At 42.4% G+C, this 20,650-nt stretch overlaps 1 protein-coding gene across 2 annotated transcripts in view; it reads left to right on the top strand.

Moving 5' to 3' along the window:
* The window catches only part of ctnnd2a (catenin (cadherin-associated protein), delta 2a), a 374,464-nt gene that overhangs the window by 305,078 nt on the left and 48,736 nt on the right, over positions 1-20,650 (top strand). For both annotated transcript variants that reach the window (XM_078162769.1, XM_078162768.1), the window contains exons 16-19: positions 605-722; positions 7,280-7,462; positions 13,535-13,708; positions 18,544-18,694. In XM_078162769.1, coding sequence (XP_078018895.1) covers positions 605-722; positions 7,280-7,462; positions 13,535-13,708; positions 18,544-18,694 — 626 coding nt within the window. The remainder of the gene's footprint in view (positions 1-604; positions 723-7,279; positions 7,463-13,534; positions 13,709-18,543; positions 18,695-20,650) is intronic.

Genomic DNA, 20,650 nt, shown 5'->3' with positions numbered 1-20,650 from the left:
ACAGCCGCATGTTGAAACCCAAACAAATCCAACCCAACACCACCCACCTGTACCTCAAGTTCAATTAAAATTCTATTCATTATTTCTGTGCATCATATTGGCAAAGCCACTAATAATAAATGGTACAATATTATAAATTATAAATTATCAAAGCAGCGTTGGTGTGTGTTGGCTGTGAAGTTCAGGAACCAACTGTCTGACTAAAGCAGCTTTCTTTTTTCTCCCTCCTCTTTTTTTTTTTTTTTTTTTTTTTTTGGACTCAAGTCAAGTGCTTTAAATTGAGGCGAGCCTTCGGGGCATAGATTGAGATGTATCCAGAATTTTAATGTTCCCTTTTCAATTGTTTAGTTTAGGGAGAGCTGCCAGGTTCCCTGGTATCTGTCTCTCACTCACACACTCTCTCTCTCTCTCTTTTCTACACCTCTCGTTACCAGCTTTCTTTTTTCTTTCATCTGTCTTCCGGTCTTATCTTCCCTCCTCACCAACCCTCTTTCTTTGCCCATTTGTTTTTCTCTTTCTATTTGGCAAACACACAGACACATGCACACATACTCTGACCTGTGTTCTTTGTGTGTGTGTGTGTGTGTGTGTGTGTGTGTTGCAGGAATGTAAGCTCCGCAGGTGAGGAGGCGAGACGAAGGATGAGGGAGTGTGATGGCCTGACAGATGCTCTGCTCTACGTCATCCAGACCTCTCTGGGCAGCGGCGAGATCGACAGCAAGGTGTGTGTGTGTGCTAACTTTGAGCATCTAGGCTTGTGTTTATGTAATGTGCATGACTGTGCCTGCATGAATTCATTCATGCTCTTATCTTTCTCCATCAGTTGTGCTTTAAAAGATTATCATATAGTAAATGCGCTCTTTCAAACTAAGTCATGAAGTTGTGCTGCAGGAGAGAAAGGTGTCTCGTTACTTCTCTCGTAGACAAACTGGTGAAATCTCATTGCACAGGAGGTGACAAATAAAAAAACAACAATGGCTGAACCCCTTTTACTGCCAGCAGCGACAAGGAAGACAAATTTTAGTTTTCAAAGAGGGTACAGTTCATCAACATGTTTTATTTAGGGCAAATTAAAGCTCTCAGATTCAAAGTGTTGCAGCACTTCTTGCTGCCAATTTAGCTCTGCCACTAGTCAAAGTTGAGCGAGTTTATGTTCACTTTTTGTTTTTTTTTTTCAACGTGTGAGGACACGTTCATGTCGACGTGGAGTGTATATGTGTGTTCATGACACAGTATGTGGGGGCCAGTCAATACTACATAAACAGTGTTGTGGATGGCTGACTTCTCAAGGTCTCCCTGTCTCCCAGCCTCTCCAAATGGCCATCCTTAATCACTGCTTAACTGCCCGCCCCTCTTCACCATCTGACTGCAGTCACCAGAGGAGTACTGCTGTCGCCACAGTAACAAAGACTGATTGGCAGGTGAACCAGCACGTGGTCACTGTTGAAACAGCGATGAACATTAGCCTTGTGCTCTTTATGTACTGCGTTTTTCTCTTCTTTTTTTCCAAGACCTGTTCTGCCATACCTCCTCCTCACACTATTTACTGTTAATGGCAGGCTCATCTGATCTATCATTAAGAATAAATACTAGAAAATAGATCTCAAGGATTCAACAACATATGATTAATATAAAGTAGCACTACTATACCAATACTTTATGTAGATTATTTTTAAAAGGATATATTTGTAACATCAGTCTGAGCAGAAATTATTAAAAAACTCCAGCTGAGGATGTTCAAGTAACATTATAACTGATTATCTACCAGTTCATGTGCCCATTTACTCGTATAATCAGTTCGTCTCGGTTAGTGCTCTCACAAAAATTCCCCACACCATCACTCTCAGGATTCTTCAGGATTTGCGTTTTGATCATCAAGACGGTCTCAGCTCCCTCATCCTTGCCTTTCATGTTCACAGATCCAGACAGAAATGCGCCAGATCAGAGGAATATTCACTGTATGTAATGTGAAAATTATGTTTTATAGTCGGGCGTCCCATTAAACACAATCTACAGATTGCTGCTATTATGCTGTGAGGAACTGCACAGATGTGAGGAAGTTTTAGAGACATTTAAATAGGTTTCACAGTATGTACTGGCACACAGCTAAGAGCCAATTAACTTAACTGATAAAGTCATTTGACTGGTGCGAGTCCTAATGCCAGTTACATACTGCACAATATTCTTTTTGTTATGATGGCCACTGTGTTAGATTAGGCAATTATAAAGTCATAAAATCTTGCTGTGACTTGGCTAAGAGACACAACAGACTATACATTGGTCCCTGAACAGTCAAAGCTTGTTGTCTTTCACGATGCGTATTATGCCATGGGGACGGAGGTGCAAGGAGCTGACTTCCAGGAGCAAGAATGTAATCAAAGGATAGGCTTGTGTTTGATGCTGGCTGTCTTGTGTTCGGTTGTCGTCAACTGTTACACACTACATGAGATAAAACAATTGATTGACACTGCTCAAGGCCATTATCGTTCTCAATCCAAGCCGACACCCTACGAAAGGTGGGTCTGGCTGTAATTTGTATTATGCTGTCTGAACCAGGCAGTAGGCAAATCAAACTACAAACATAATCAATGCAGTGAAATACTGACATTTTCTAGATTATATGATGTCAGTATTCAACATTCACTCATTAAAGATTCATACTTTTATTTTGGGTTTCTACTAGCACATGTTAACATGCTTTAACACAATATTTTCCTATGAGGAACACTTAAACTGATACTAATTTATGTGGGTATTTTTTAAGACTAAAAACTAACCAATAAAGGCAGCATTTGCTCAGCATCATTTCATTTTATGCAGATGATGCAGAGGTTTTCTATCCGGAAGTTATTGCAAACAAGCATTGTGATTTGGTCTACGAAAGCTTCTAAACACAACCAGACATGTTCCAGCAGGAATATGATCCAAATACAGGGAGAAATTTACGACATCTGCAACCACAGTTACAGGTTTCCCTGACCCATGACTGGCAGGGCATACATGATGATGGCTCGGACCTTGTTCTTTCCATTCAGCCAATTTTCAGGACCTGCCTTACTCTGTGTAGGTATTTGGCTTTGGCTGTTTTCTTTGCAGCCTCTTCATGGTTCCCATTTGCCTGCAGGATCCCAAGGTATTTGTAGCTGTCCTGAACATTTGCAATGCTGCTGTCTGGTAGTTCAACCCCTCAGTTCTGGTCATCTTCCTCTCTCATGTAGAGGAGGTGACTGATGGTTGCTCCACTTCGGAAACAACCATCAGTCACCTCCTCTACATGAATGACATCAAGCTGTATACATATATATATATATATATATATATATATATACATATATACAGTACAGGCCAAAAGTTTGGACACACCTTCTCATTCAATGCGTTTTCTTTATTTTCATGACTATTTACATTGTAGATTCTCACTGAAGGCATCAAAACTATGAATGAACACATGTGGAGTTATGTACTTAACAAACAAAGGTGAAATAACTGAAAACATGTTTTATATTCTAGTTTCTTCAAAATAGCCACCCTTTGCTCTGATTACTGCTTTGCACACTCTTGGCATTCTCTCCATGAGCTTCAAGAGGTAGTCACCTGAAATGGTTTTCCAACAGTCTTGAAGGAGTTCCCAGAGGTGTTTAGCATTTGTTGGCCCCTTTGCCTTCACTCTGCGGTCCAGCTCACCCCAAACCATCTCGATTGGGTTCAGGTCCGGTGACTGTGGAGGCCAGGTCATCTGCCGCAGCACTCCATCACTCTCCTTCTTGGTCAAATAGCCCTTACACAGCCTGGAGGTGTGTTTGGGGTCATTGTCCTGTTGAAAAATAAATGATCGTCCAACTAAATGCAAACCGGATGGGATGGCATGTCGCTGCAGGATGCTGTGGTAGCCATGCTGGTTCAGTGTGCCTTCAATTTTGAATAAATCCCCAACAGTGTCACCAGCAAAACACCCCCACACCATCACACCTCCTCCTCCATGCTTCACAGTGGGAACCAGGCATGTGGAATCCATCCGTTCACCTTTTCTGCGTCTCACAAAGACACAGCGATTGGAACCAAAGATCTCAAATTTGGACTCATTGGACCAAAGCACAGATTTCCACTGGTCTAATGTCCATTCCTTGTGTTTCTTGGCCCAAACAAATCTCTTCTGCTTGTTGCCTCTCCTTAGCAGTGGTTTCCTAGCAGCTATTTGACCATGAAGGCCTGATTCGCGCAGTCTCCTCTTAACAGTTATTCTAGAAATGGGTCTGCTGCTAGAACTCTGTGTGGCATTCATCTGGTCTCTGATCTGAGCTGCTGTTAACTTGCGATTTCTGAGGCTGGTGACTCGGATGAACTTATCCTCAGAAGCAGAGGTGACTCTTGGTCTTCCTTTCCTGGGTCGGTCCTCATGTGTGCCAGTTTCGTTGTAGCGCTTGATGGTTTTTGCGACTCCACTTGGGGACACATTTAAAGTTTTTGCAATTTTCCGGACTGACTGAACTTCATTTCTTAAAGTAATGATGGCCACTCGTTTTTCTTTAGTTAGCTGATTGGTTCTTGCCATAATATGAATTTTAACAGTTGTCCAATAGGGCTGTCGGCTGTGTATTAACCTGACTTCTGCACAACACAATTGATGGTCCCAACCCCACTGATAAAGCAAGAAATTCCACTAATTAACCCTGATAAGGAACACCTGTGAAGTGGAAACCATTTCAGGTGACTACCTCTTGAAGCTCATCGAGAGAATGCCAAGAGTGTGCAAAGCAGTAATCAGAGCAAAGGGTGGCTATTTTGAAGAAACTAGAATATAAAACATGTTTTCAGTTATTTCACCTTTGTTTGTTAAGTACATAACTCCACATGTGTTCATTCATAGTTTTGATGCCTTCAGTGAGAATCTACAATGTAAATAGTCATGAAAATAAAGAAAACGCATTGAATGAGAAGGTGTGTCCAAACTTTTGGCCTGTACTGTATATATGTATATATATATATATATATATATATATGTATACAGCTTGATGTCATTCATGTAGAGGAGGTGACTGATGGTTGTTTCCGAAGTGGAGCAACCATCAGTCACCTCCTCTACATGAGAGAGGAAGATGACCAGAACTGAGGGGTTGAACTACCAGACAGCAGCATTGCAAATGTTCAGGACAGCTACAAATACCTTGGGATCCTGCAGGCAAATGGGAACCATGAAGAGGCTGCAAAGAAAACAGCCAAAGCCAAATACCTACACAGAGTAAGGCAGGTCCTGAAAATTGGCTGAATGGAAAGAACAAGGTCCGAGCCATCATCATGTATGCCCTGCCAGTCATGGGTCAGGGAAACCTGTAACTGTGGTTGCAGATGTCGTAAATTTCTCCCTGTATTTGGATCATATTCCTGCTGGAACATGTCTGGTTGTGTTTAGAAGCTTTCGTAGACCAAATCACAATGCTTGTTTGCAATAACTTCCGGATAGAAAACCTCTGCATCATCTGCATAAAATGAAATGATGCTGAGCAAATGCTGCCTTTATTGGTTAGTTTTTAGTCTTAAAAAATACCCACATAAATTAGTATCAGTTTAAGTGTTCCTCATAGGAAAATATTGTGTTAAAGCATGTTAACATGTGCTAGTAGAAACCCAAAATAAAAGTATGAATCTTTAATGAGTGAATGTTGAATACTGACATCATATAATCTAGAAAATGTCAGTATTTCACTGCATTGATTATGTTTGTAGTTTGATTTGCCTACTGCCTGGTTCAGACAGCATAATACAAATTACAGCCAGACCCACCTTTCGTAGGGTGTCGGCTTGGATTGAGAACGATAATGGCCTTGAGCAGTGTCAATCAATTGTTTTATCTCATGTAGTGTGTAACAGTTGACGACAACCGAACACAAGACAGCCAGCATCAAACACAAGCCTATCCTTTGATTACATTCTTGCTCCTGGAAGTCAGCTCCTTGCACCTCCGTCCCCATGGCATAATACGCATCGTGAAAGACAACAAGCTAATAGGTCCCCTTTAAAAGTGGTGACTGCTGCAGGGAGAAGTTTACTACTATATATATATATATATATATATATATATGTATATATATATATATATAAGAAAATAAGGGAAAGCATAATAGGTCCCCTTTAAAAGTGGTGACTGCTGCAGGGAGAAGTTTACTACTGCAGAGGAGTGGAAAGAAGCACAAGGTCATACAAACGAAACCTTATAACTGAAATAACTATGGTTTTGTATTAATTTTTTTTACTAGATTCTTACACAGTTAATAAGAATGGGATTTTCTTTTGTAAGATTGCTGCTCAGTAGCTGACCCCAACCTCTGACCTCCCCATGGACACATGAAGTACTGTGTAATCATTTTAATACCAAAGTCAGGAGTCTTTTTATTCCCTAAACCACGCAGCCGGAAAGAACAACTCAAGGAATAAATGTGAAATAACAGATCGAAATATGAAATGTCAAAGTAAATTGTAAATAAAATGTAACTTCTCCTACATTCTTCTATAATAGCATGTGAATAGAATTTCAGACATGACTGCAGCTCGCTGGAGTGAGACATTGTTTTGTTTGTTGCATCTCTTGAGGCCGTTCAATTACACTCCTTAGTTGTTTTTGTGTAAACCAACGGTCAGACAGAGAGAAGATTGATGATTCGTCTTTGTTAATTTCCACTCTGTTGACTCGATGACTCCCCTTTCTCACTGATACTGAACACACGCATGCGAGTACACACGCTCAGTGAAAGTACACACTTAGCGTAGACACCACACACTGTAGGAATTAGTTTGCTCTCGTTCAGGCACGCTCCTCGGCTGGCAGGCTCGCCTCTAAACTTGGTGTTTAATGGGGTGTGATACGATATATTGGGCTTGTCATTTTTCCTCATTTACCTGAGTTTCTTCTAATCTCATTTCAAAGTCAGTGCTAACAAAATACAGAAGTATATTACCTGTGAGATTATCTTTCTTTCCTTTCCGTCGCTCTCTGTCTCTCAGTCTCTCCGTCTGTCTGGCTCGTGGGTGGGGGGTGGAAGGCCGATAGTGTAAAAGTGTGAGAGTGGGCGGTTTTTATCAGTATGCTTTGACTTTGAGTTTGCTCTGTGTTTTCAAGCGAGATGTTTCATTAAATGGCATCAAACGCAAATCTCCCACCTCAACTTTCTCACTTTATTCATTTATATCTCCTTTTTTCATCTCCTCATGCTTCTCTCTCTCTCTCTCTCTCTCTCTCTCTCACCTACCTCACTTCATCTCTCCCGACTCTCTTTATCTCCAGACTGTAGAGAACTGTGTTTGCATCCTGAGGAACCTGTCGTACCGCTTGGCAGCCGAGACGTCCCACGGCCAGCAGGGGGGGCTGGAGGAGCTGGATGGTCTGCTCTGTGATGCCAATGGCCGTGACGGAGAGAGCTCTGGCTGCTGGGGCAAGAAGAAGAAGAAAAAGAAGGGAGCTGATCAGGTAAGGGGAGAGATTAGAGGAGATGATGTAGATTGATGGGGTGGGCACAGTGAATAAAAAAAGTTGGAAGTGATGTTGGTATTGGGCAACAGGAATAGCTTCAATGCTCCTTGGCATAGATTCTACAAGGTTGTGGTACTCTACTGGAGGAATAAACACCACTCTTCCTCATTTGATTTTGGGTGATGGTGGTAAGTTCCCTGACACACAAAGTCAATGGTCAGTTGTCGGTCAATGTTGGGGCATTGCTAAGTGTCTGTCGCCCTAGTTTTTGTGGTGTGTGCCACACCATCAGCCCTTGTTGGCTTTTTGTTGGCTGATTCAGCATGTCTGAATCAGTGTTGGCGCACCCATCAGTGAATGTAATCACTCAACACAGTTCAGCTCAGAACAGAGAAGAGAAACCAGACTCTCGCAGGCCGAGCAGCTACCCTCCATCAGCCGAACAGCTAAGTTGAAGTTTCGGCGTCCACTAACTTGAATGTGCATAAAATGATTTCGTCATTAGCTCCTCTAGACTTTCGAAATGTTATCAGACCGAATGGATCAATTCCTGATAGTGAAACAAGTCATTTTGCCATGACTGTAATGCTCAAAATAATTTAGACAGACATCTCTCTCCTAGTGTAAGTTTATTGGAAGAACTATTTTGGGGCCCAATGGCATCATGTGACAGGTGGCCACTATGAAAATTGGCTTCAAAGCCTGGGGGCCTACGCCTGCTGGTATGGAGAATTATTTTCTTACACAGGTGCAGAACATTCATGCTAGTTGGCAGTTGGCTGTAGGTGCTGGTTTGGTGTGTCTGGGCCTTATCACAGTCCAAAATCAACCATTGGTGGTCAGTTTGGTTGAGGTGATGTGGCTGTAAAGGCCATAGCATAGGAATCGCATCATTTAGTACTCAGAATATTCAGTGACCCCCTTGTGCTTTGTATAGAACCAATCGCATTCATTATGGTTCTCCACGTGTTTATTCTGGGATGTACTTTCATTTGTCCCCCATCTGTATATATACACACGGGTGCAAAAAGAAGATAGCTTTTATGATGAAGCAGGAACGCAGTGTGAGTGGTGGAAGCAGCCGCGCCTTCAACAGGGAGATGTGTGGTAAATAATGGAAGACAGGGATGAAAATCACAGATCACAGAGTATTATGCAAGCTGAGTTGAAAGGCATTGGCTTCTTTTATAATGTATTAACTCATAAGCCAATTTTTCACTGCTTTTTTTTTTTTTTTTTTAAAAATCACAGTTTATGTATTTGAAACTTTCTAACCTAACTTCTCTTGTCAAAAGCTTCATCATTCTTAGTTTATTTTTTTACTCTCTCCTCTTCCCCGCTATCTACTCTGTTATGCCCTTTTCAGGCTGTTAAGGTAGAGGTGGACTACCCTCCATGGACGAGATCTGATGTTTTGCTGAAGTCAAAAGCGCACCTGAACAGCCTGCAGAGCTCTCAGTGCGTGAATGTCAGAATTGTCCATGGGCTTGAAACAGAGACACAAACAAAGCCCGTACTTGCGTCCTTAAGACCCAATGGACTGATATATGAGATCCAAGCCTGAGATTCAAAGCTTTATTTTTGTTTTATTTCATCCATTATTTGCCATCGGCTCTCCAGGCTAATGCAGCTCACTGGCTACACCGTGTCTTTTCCTCTCTTCCCTATGGGCATAAAACACATGACACACATTGACACAGACCATTTAAAGAGACAGACAGAGAAGAGGAAGAGAGGGATTCTTCATAAATAATATTTATAAATCAAACATGAATCCCACCCGAGCCCGAGCGTGACACAACAAAATGGCTAATATTTTGTCGGAGACTGTCTGTCTATACACCAATATGAGAGTGAGGGGTAGTAGGTAGTGAGACAGGCACAGACTGAGGAGAAGGGTAGAAGCCAAGAGACTGGGTCAGAGAGAGAGACAGGGGATTGATGTAGGGAAGAAACCAGACAGGAGAGACAGATAGAGAGAGACACGGGCGGTGATGTTGTCTCCTTATCATTTATTAGAGGTTCGGACAGCAAGGCCAAGGAGCAGCACTGAGCCTAAACTGGAGCTACACACTCCTAAACCAGTACTGGAACACACACACACACACACGTTTCTTTATTTATTTTCTTGCTATCAGGGAAATTCTACGGGTTTCTGCTTTGTTTCAAGACATGTCTCCTGAAAGTTCTTAAGCCCAGTTCAGACTAATGATTAGCGACAAGATGAAACCATTGTAGAGAAAAGTTGCAGCGGTTGCAACTGGCTGTCTGAGCTCGACTCAAGCCGGCTGATGGTGTCACCTGCAACTCCACTGGTCAAATAGCTGATGGCTAGTTTTAGAACCTAAGGCTGGTGACCTGTTTCTACAGCCGATCGGCTTGTACTGAAGTCTGCTGGTCAAGTCAAAATGACCACAGACGGCGTGTTCGCCTGCTGCAGGTGCTCCATCCCTGCCAAACCCTCTGTTTTCATCACTACTACAAATGCAACTGTAGCCAGTATCTCACTATCACTATCCCCATTCATAATTTAAGAAGCTACAAATAATATTCAGCCACAAAATGAGCCTGAAAAGCTGCAAACAAAGCAGAGAGTTGTTGCATAGAGATGATACACCATCTCATCCAGTTGCATCGGTGTGAACTGTCAGGTTTCGTTGCGAATCTTTGGTCTGAACTGGGCTTTCAGGCAAATAATACAACTTTAAAAATGGCACAAGTGATTTTTTAAAAATAAATAAAGATGAATTCGGCAACATTTCACATTCTTGCCCCAGAACTGCAACACAGATGGCAAATCATCGAGTGTTCTCTTGTGATTAATGGATAACAATGTCGGTATCCAGCTGTCTGACCAGACACTTTGAATGTGAATGTGTTATTTACATTACTGGCATTTTGAGGACAGGGCAGCTGCAGCTTAGCAATCTGATCAAGTTCCCCACAGCAGACAATGTGGAGCTCAAGCTGCAGTGAATGTAGCAGCTTTGGTGTTTTATGATTCTTAACCATGCATACACAGAAGATAAAAAAGGACATATGGGAATTCACCTTTTTAAAAAAAACTTATTTGAATGCTGCATATGAACCAGTTTCTTGCACTGAGGCAAATTCATTTGAAAATGTTTGATATACTTAATCTTTTGAGAATCCAAGATACACAAATTAACATTATGCATTCAGATTTAGTATGTAGGATGTCTCTAGGCAACAGAAAGTACTCTACTGTGAAAGAGTTGATGCCTCTTGTTATAGCGCCTCTACACACTTCAAACTATAAGATGCCTTTGATTTTTTGATCAGAGAATCTGTGTACAGATAAAAACATGTGCACACACACGGTCACACACACACACACACAATCCACAGCACCTCTCTCAAGACACACACTAGCCTAGTTTACCTTGAGACAAGGGGAGGAGGAGAAGCAGTAGAGCGAAACCGAGGAGGTCGATAGGGAGAGGAAAAACTGAGAACTGGGAGAGAAGGATGGAAATAGAATAAGAAATTAGGGAGTAAGGGAGGCGAGCAAGAAATAAAAAAAGAGAGAGAAGCCAAGGGAGAGGTTGAGAGAAAGAATCAACAGGAGAGAAAAGGGGGACGAGATATTAATGACAAGCAGGAGAGGAGAGAAATAGAAATGAAAAGGGAGAGAGAGAGAGAAAGAGAGCTAGCTGTGGGTTCATGCCTATGTGAAAGAGGTGTGGGCATGTCACTCAACAAAGAGGTTCAGACATCAAGGGACTCCATTGTAGTGGAGGAGAGGAGGAGGAGGATGGAGGTAAAGGGGAAGAGAGGTGCGAAGCTTTAGGTTTATGTCTCAAAGCAAATGTAGGAGGGAAACATTCTCTCATAGTCACTGTTTTCAGATGCATCTCTTTCCTCTCTATTTTTTGCCCTCTCCCACCTCTCTCCTCTATCACCATTCTCTCCCTCGTAGCAGCATGACGGGGTGATTTACTCAGTGTCTCTGGCTTTTTAATAGGTCAGGGTGTACTGAGTGGAGATGTAGTAATGCATGCACTTAGACACACAAGAATACACATCCACAGATACCTCTCTTTCATAAATATTGCAGGTATGAAATCAGATGAATGGGAGGATTGGGGAGACTGAATGACTGCTGCTGTTTGCTGCTTTGAAATTCACTGCTTAGGTGTGTTGTTAGTTCAGGGGTATTCAGTTAAAATTCAAAGCGGTAGAGTTACTAAAGTTTTCTCACAACAAAGGTCAGAATCTCATCATGTCTAAATGTGTCCTAAAACCTAGTCATTTGCATCTATCAGATAAAATGAAGAACATGCATTTCCACATCATTTCAAATACTTATTGTCAGTGTTTTCAAAGCATGCTGTTAACATACGGACACATTGAACTTGTATGGCAACCAAAAAGAATTGTTATTATAAATCCTCCTAGCACAACGGACTTAAGGCCTAAATTTCAAGTAAAGGAAAGACACAGTCTTCTGAATAACATAAATATAAAGTGCCTTTCCGTCACTGCTTATCCTGTTAGGGGTTATGAGGGGGCTGGAGCCTATCCCAGCTGACACTGGGTGAGAGGCAGGGTACACCCTGGACAGGTCACCAGACTATCACAGGGCTGACACATAGAGACAGACAACCATTCACTCTCACATTCACACCTACGGACAATTTAGAGTCACCAGTTAACCTGCATGTCATTGGACTGTGGGAGGAAGCCGGAGTACCCCCAGAAAACCCACTTTTTTTCCTACTTCCTGTGAGTGAAATGGGACTGTGACTGCTCAACCAACAGTCTGAATCTTGTCTTAAATGGAGTTAGTGACATTCTCATGCATGTGTAGGTGCTCATCAGTGAGGTTTTTGTGTGTTTTAATAGTGTTCGTTGCAGTGAAAGCTGACTCACAGCTGTATGTCAATCCAAACATGGTCATGGTGTGTATTGCTACCTTGGTTAGAGCATGAAAACCAGTCTCAAGCCCCTTTTACACTGCCAGATTTTCCATGAATGTTGGGCCGTTTTGGCGGGAAGCTGCGAGCGTTTAGACACACACAGCCGGATTGGCGAGTTGATCCGAGGTTCCCAATTTTCCACCTCGTAGGGTAGTCATATTGGCGGAATCCTTTTAGTTTAAAAAGACCGAGGTGGCCTTCCGCCACGGAGGGGCTGTTGAAGACTTGTGGAAGGAGCTGTTGATGACGCCGCACGTGTGAGCCACTGGCGGTGGATAAACAGGAAACAGCTGATAGCAGGAACTAAGAAGCAGCTAGTAGCAAGAGGGAAACACAAACCTGACAGACACTGTAAAGATGAGCAACTGGGGAGACAAGGAATTGCGTGTCCTCCTTGTCCTCGCAAATGAAGAGGCCATTAACCGTCAGATGACGGGGACGGTGAAGAACGGGCTGACTTACGAGAAAATTGCCGAAGGACTGACCAGCTGCGGCTTCCCTCCCACGTCACTGTTTACGTCACACGCTGAGCTACACGTTTTGTTACTTGCTCACGCCCCCCATTGCCCTGAAAAAGGCGCATTCTGTTCTGTTTTGCTGCACTCCCCGATTTTGTTTTCATACTGCCAATGCTGAAAGACTGATTGGGCTTTCCTGCAAATTTTCACAATTCCTGTTTAAAAGGGCTTCAGATAGTCTCTATAGCCAGAAAGTAGCAGGGTGAGTTGCTCTCTATGCTGTCATTCCTCTCACATCTTTCTTATGCTCTTGTTCTCTCTTGAGAACTATCTACACATGGTTAACAATCAATGAGGTTGGCTTAACTGAGTGAAGCTGCTGCTGTATTAACTGGATTGGCTGCACCCACATATAGAACCATCACTCACGTGCGATTTAGTGTAACACCCCTGGAGCATCTGGTTTCAGCTGAACCTCCAGTGGTTTAACTTGACATCTTGCTGCATTGATGTACAGGTGTACTTCAGGACTGTGTGACATCTCAGAGCTCACTTTTGCTGAAACACACTTCTTATTGCTGGAAAAGAGCTTGCAATGTTTACTCAGCTATCTTTTCATTAATGAAAGTTAACATAAAATAATCTGTCGCATTCTGTCTCCTCTATCACAGTGGGATGGCGTGGGCCCCTTCCCGGACACAGCCGAGCCCCCCAAAGGGGTTCAGATGCTGTGGCACCCCACCATCGTCAAGCCCTACCTCACCCTGCTGTCTGAATGCTCCAACCCGGACACCCTGGAGGGAGCAGCCGGGGCTCTGCAGAACCTGGCTGCAGGCAGCTGGAAGGTAACTGCCTGATTTGATATGTTTCTCAGTGCTTTCAGACTTCTTTGCCACACATAAATATCATCAGAGCCCACAAGTATAATCACAAATTTACTGGTGTTTTGATTGTAGAATTAATATGCAGATGTTCACGCTGCTCTCACAGTCCTTGTACTGTACTGTCTACTGTTAATGTATATGTGTCCTTATATCTCTTTAACTGTCCATTAGTATGAAAGAAGGGATTCATCATTAGCTTGTCCTTTCTCAGCCATGCGGTGAAAGCAGAGAAACACAGTGAACACACATTATTTGTGCAGATAAACCACAGATTAAACAGTTTATTTACATTTTTATAGGGTGCTGTTTCTCTTTTATATCTTCTATACTGTTTTTTTCCAACTCCATAGTACTGCTGTCTTATTGTATCTCTTATTTTAACTTGCACTATTTTTACTCCACTCCATACATCAGAGGTGTATGGGTCCAGGGACCATGTTGTGTTGTATAAGTGTTAATGTTGCACCTTGATCCCAGAGACATGCTCCTTTATTCTGCCCTGCAAAAAGATGTATGGTAAACTGACAATGAAGTTGATTTGATTTGTAAGTAGGACAAAGCTACAGTGTGCGTGCAAGTGTGTACTTATATGTGAAGGCTACCTATCTGATGGCTGAGTTCTTTTTAGGAAACTCTCACAGCCTTTAACCGACAACTGCTCCGCACCCAGGCGGTTAGATGTAACAATACTTCGTACAAGGATTAATAACATAGCTCTGATTTGGCGTCTGTTTATTGAAAATGTTGTAAGGATAGTTTTCAGAGAGTAATTTCACAGGATGGAAATTCTAAGACAGACTGGCCTTGCTGAGTGTTTCCATGGCAGGCAAATATCCATTGACAAGTTAACAAAGGATTAAAAATCAACAAGGACACTATGGCAGGTTGGGTGTGTGCCACTTTTTCTTTTCAACCCTGATCATCTAGTTCTGTCTTAAATCACATTCAAAGGCTGATTTGCAGTAATTACCACAGAGTCCAAAATATACATAGCTCAGACACTCAGTTTAAATAATGTTCTGTTTGCTCACTCCGCCATCCGGCTGACTTTGACGAATCTCCAGCACAATCCCATGTTTTTATATGTTCTATAGTATATAATATTGTTCAGCAGCAATGCAATAACTGTAATAATGTAAAGGCTCCAAGCCTGAACACACCAGGGAGTAGAGCCAGGGTTCAACAGCAGCTGACTGATGGAAACAGCTAGATGGTAATCATATATGAGTCATGCAGTCACATTGGAGAGTATCGGTAAAGGCAGCTTAAGCCTTGAGGGAGGTGCGTATATATAAGGGTATGAGGCAGAAAGTGTGAGGGTGTAACCTTGGAATGACCTTGGAAAACTGCATCAGACATTGTTGGTTGTAAACAGGCTATGCGGGAATGTTGATGGAAGTGTTTATGCGGTCAAAAAAAAAAGAAAGAAAAAGCTAAGTTGAAAGGTTACATTACTTTTTGCTGTTTGTGAAAACTTGAAGTCTAGAGGCAGTTACAGACAAAGAAAGCACACTGTGATCGAGATAGATGTCTCTGTGGTCCTGTAAATGTGCGTGGGAGTTGTATGTATCTGATTTTGGTTTTGTGAGTTTTTCCATGGGTAGTGGACAGAGAAGCGGAGATGGAAGAGGAGGCTATAGAAAGACAAGGGAGAAGGAGGAAATGATGGGGGCAGGTGGTCTTCAGGAAATCACATTTTCTGTTTTGGGGCCCGCATGCATGTGTGTGTATGTGTGTGCTTTGTTGTGTCTTCTCTAAGCCATCTCCCTCTCCTGACTTTGCTAACAGTTTCCAAAGAAGCTGTGTTGGCGTGCTGCTGGCACACTCTACGCTCTGTTCGCTAAGCTCTTGGTTAAGACATATGATCATTTCTCTCCAAGGGTGAATTATTTCCTAAAATGATTATGTGCACCATAGTTTGCCCATTTCGGTCTCCAAGAAAAACAATAGTGTTCTAACCTTAACGTACCTCGGAAATTATTATTTTCACGCAGTCTTTTAGCTTCACACTTGACTTACTGATATCTATTCTTGGGTGCTGCTTAGCTCATCCCCAGTCTTCTACAGTTGACCCACAACACGGCACCACTTGAGCCGTTTAGGGTTGAGTGGTCTATTTAAGCGTACCTTGATAGTTATTGAGGGAGGATAGAGTGGTCTCCAAGCTCAAAACTCTTCTCTCTGGTTCATGTAATTCTCCCTCTTACAGTATATCACTGGTGAGTCAGTGTAATGCCTCAGCCCTTCTTATATTGACCCGTCTCCCACTCGACCTCGTCCATTGTACTTCATGTCTCTTTTTCCTTTTTCCTACTGTACCCACTTTAGAAAAGAAAGAATAGATAATAGCAGATCTTCATTGTCAGATTGCGCAAGTTCACCAAGATTCAGTTTGCAAGTTCTGCATCAATGCTATAATAAATAGGTAAAAAATAAACAGCAAATAGTAATAAAAGCTAAGGCAGCTGTCACAGTGTTGTAATAAAGTCACTTGTGCCAGATAAGTGTGAGGGCAGTCAGACAGATTATGGGGGAGACGTAGTGGACTGATGCAGTGCAAATATAGCTCTAGGGAAAAGGCTATTTCTCAGTCTGGAGGTGGGAGCGTAGAAGGCCTTATAATGTCTTCCAGATGGAAGGAGTTCAAACAGACGGTTGCATGGGTGTATGAGGTCCTTACAGATGCTGGTGGCTTTTCAGAGACAGCATCAGCCATCAGTGTCCTCCAGGGCTGGGAGCTGTATCTCAGTGATCTTCTGTGCTACAGAGACAACTCGCTGAAGAGCTTTCCTATACAGTGTTGTGCGACTGTGATACCAGACAGAGATGCAGTGTGTGAGGAGCCTCTCTGTGGTGTAGTGATAGAAAGTCACCAGCATCTGTCGGGGCAGGCCAGCTTTTTATGCCTCTGTGCTGACAACAGCTATGGCTGGAGGAATCCTGTTTTAGTTTGTCCATCTGATCATCCATTCATCCCATTCTCGTGAACATGATATCTTAAGAACCCTTGAGGGAATTTCCTAAAATTTGGCACAAACGTCCACTTGGATTTAACAATGAATTGATAAGATTTTGTTAAACATCAAGGTCAATGTGACCTCACATCCGTCCCATTCTTGTATACCCAATATCTCAAGAATGCCTGAAGGGAATGTCTTCACATTTGGCACAAACGTCCCCTTGGACTCAAGGATGAACAAATAGGATTTTGGTGGTCAAAGGTCACAGTAATTATGACAAATTTTCACACAAATGACTAAGAGGATAAAATGATGAAGTGATGACATTTTATATCCAACAGGTCAAAGGGCAGCTTCAGTGTGACATCACAATGTTCTTCAAAAGTACTTTCCTGGCCATAACTCAATGGGTGCGGTTACATGATGACTTCTCATTCAGAATGAAATAAATCTGAATGAAATCATTCGGAATTAAAGTCTTTCCAGGTAGTTTACATGGGAATTATTCATTCCAAATGAGGGTTTAATAGCCTTTTAGTCGCCTTTATTCGGGTCTGCGCAAGGTTTGGGGCAGTGAAGGTTTTTGATTGGATAGTGGGCGGGGCGGATGTTACGTGTTTATGTTTATCGGAAGAAAATATTGTCGCCCTCGTTCCAGATAACAAGATGCTTGACGACGGCATTCTTAGTGCCTTTTTCGGGCTTGTTTTGCTTATATTCTTGAAGCAGCAGTACGACAACAACCTTGTTCTGCTAATGCTTCGTCTGTTGAGGAGGAGAAAAGAGGTAGAAGGTTGAAGAAGGGAGATAGAAGACTGTGCTTTGGGGAGTGGAAACCGGTGAGTGCAACGAGTCGCGGGCACGCTATATACGTCATCGCGCCAGAGGGGCAAGGAAATGAGCATGCGCAGAAAGACCGGAATGAACTTAAAGAGGAATGAGTGTATACAAGTGCGAGTTCATTCGGAATTAGAAATGGAATATTCCAGCCCCTTACATCAGAATTAATTTTCAGTCGCACTGGCCATTTTCATTCCGAATTAGGTGTTTACAAGATCACTTTTAATAGGAATTAACTTTTATTCCAAATGAAAAGGGAACTAAACTGTCCATGTAAACATACTCACTGTATTGGTGACACTGATCTTTGGTGCCTAAATTGAAACTGTGGTGTTTGCGTGGACCTTCTGTGCTGCCGGGTTGAAGCTGTGTGTGAAGCATCCTCATTTTAAAGGTTGAAGCATTGTCTGCTGTCATGGCTACATAACAATCTGGACAGACGTGGATGTAAACTGTAACTGCAACCTGACTGGTTGGCAGAACTGCGAGGCTGTAATTCTAGCTCAGCTTGTATTCACAATCTGTTGCTCTGTCTGGTTAAAGACAGAAAATAATCAGCGTGGTGACAATAAGACACTGTAAGAAAAAAGAAGAATGGATTAAAGATTCCACAATGCACAGGTGTGACCACAGTTACCCCATTGTAAGGAGAAACCAAACAAGCAGTGTCATAAGCATGTGAAGAGGATGGTTTCTGTATTGTTGCCATGCACTCAGTCTTTTGTATACTTTGCTGTGTGGACACAGTTGTTATTACTGTGGCCTTGCATCCTCTTTATCCCATTCAAGGAGAAGACTGTTGAATAAAACCAAAAAAAGTAAAACCTTTGTTTTAGAAATAAATTTTTTCTTTATTACAAAATCTTAATAATGCTCTTGTGAAGTACATTGCCACCACAAATGTACCATGGGATTGTTTTTACTGTTGCCTGGCTACGATACATGCATTTAAATTTTTGCTATTTTGCTATCCTCCCCCTGATTTCTCCTCGTCAGTGGTCGGTGTACATCCGGGCTGCTGTGCGTAAGGAGAAGGGCCTTCCCATCCTGGTGGAGTTACTGAGGATAGACAACGACAAGGTGGTGTGTGCCGTGGCCACCGCTCTCAGAAATATGGCCCTGGACATCAGGAACAAGGAGCTCATTGGTGAGTACTGATGAAAACTTTTCCCAGAGATGATATTTGGTGGTGAAACATCCCCCGCTTGGTAGACAGTCATTAGCACTTTTCAATCTCTATCAAGTTACATGAATTTGGACACCTGCAGTGCTGTGCTCAGTTGCAGTCTCTGTTGTTTGTTTGTGAAGAGCGTCCTGAAGCCCATTTTCATCTCTAATTGCATTCTCTCAAAGCTGCTCCACTGTGGTCTGCCCCTGTCACATTGCTCTCATTTCGAGTATGCAAGTCAAGAGCTTGTGTACAAGTGATGTAACACAAGGGTAAAGAGCCTGTAGCCAGTTGCACCAATTAGAAGTAATTTAACACTAATGCCAGCCTGTAGTTACCTCATAGTAACTAGTAGTAGTTTGATGGCTCACTTGGCTTGTTCCACTTGGAGAACTTTGGTGCTGCTGTGGCATTTTGACCTAATGGGTTAATGATGTCTTTTTTTAAGACCATTATTTGGCAATCACAAACTACAATCAAGACTATATGATGAGCTGACATTTTAAATAGGGTTGCCCCATGAAAGTCAAAGATTCAAATCATCAGTGACCCTGCCGTCGACTGAGGAATGGGGGGCGGCATTTTGATCCCCAGATTTAGCTGCAGAGTGAGTGCTCCTGGCTTTCACACTGCTCTCCGTTATCGAGTCTTGGCAAAACATGTTGTTGCATCTCCAGTCTTTCATTAGCGTAGTTAGCATGCATCAGCTCAGAGGGCTAACTTGGCTTGTTTACTATATTACATGATCATTGCTGTCATCCTGAAGGTCCCAATGAAGCCTGTTAAACTCTAACTCTGTATGGAAAAACAGGAACGAATAGTCAAATGCTTGTATTAAATGGACAAATCTGAGAACTGAGGATGTCTTGTAATTAATTAATCGAGGCCAGAGTATGTTTGTTGTGAGAAAATTAGAGTAATACGGAGAGACAATTCAGGGAGGTGAGTAAAGTAAAAACACATGTAGAAAAAAATGTAGCTGTGAGAGAAAGTACAGAAAGAGGGAGAGTGTGAGAGAGATACTCTAGCAGGGGAGATGATCAAATCAAAGAGCTGCACTGGGCTTTGAAAAGCACACTGTGGTCATGAGTGCACCTCAGTCAGGCTAGCTGACTGGCAGCTACACCACATCTAGTGACAAAGGATAACTGGTTAGCTAACACATTAACACATGTGGATAAATGTTTCCCTCTGTGTCTACAAATGTGTTTATGTGTGTGTGTGTGTGTGTGTGTGTGTGTGTGTACAGTATGTGAGCATGTGGCATCACCCCTCACCGTCTCTGGTATCTCTGATTATCTCGGCTTCCTGGTGGGCTCAGTGGTTTCTATAGCAACCCCGCTACCCTCAGCCTCAGACGAGGGACATGTGGAGCCTCTCTGGGTTTCACCGAAGTGTTTGTAAGAGCGACAAGGAATACCACAGGCACAGCTCAACACGCCCATACACCACGTCTGTCTGGCGCACGGCTGCAGATTACAGGATAATTGAAGGCTTTGCACAAAGACGCTTATCAGTCGGATTTGAATGGTTTTTGTTTATGTTTGTTTGTCTGTGTGTTTTCCTTTCCTCAATGCACCTGCAGATGTATCAGTGAGTCATTTGAATATAAAGTTAGGCGCTGTAGAAACCCTCACAGGTGCATTCATTTATTGTTTTGCAAAACACGTTTTAAGGCACATTTTCTAGATATTAGATAATGAAATATGGGCGCAGGAATTATTTAAATGCACTTGATCTATATTGACTCAAACAGAATTGTTAATGCAGTAAATTAGTGTTTCCCCTGCCACCAACCAGGTAGCGTTTATTAATGTTTAATGTATAATATTAATAGGATATTGTAGTATCTCAAGGTCAAAATGCTGCTATAAATCCCTTTACATTAAATCTGCCCGAAACATTTGCTTTCATATTTTCTAAATAGATGTGAAT

The sequence above is a fragment of the Epinephelus lanceolatus genome, chromosome 20 (genome assembly GCF_041903045.1).
Source record: "Epinephelus lanceolatus isolate andai-2023 chromosome 20, ASM4190304v1, whole genome shotgun sequence".
NCBI lineage: Eukaryota > Metazoa > Chordata > Actinopteri > Perciformes > Serranidae > Epinephelus > Epinephelus lanceolatus.
The sequence above is the reverse complement of the archived record's forward strand: the minus strand, read 5'-3'. Positions and strand labels throughout refer to the sequence as shown.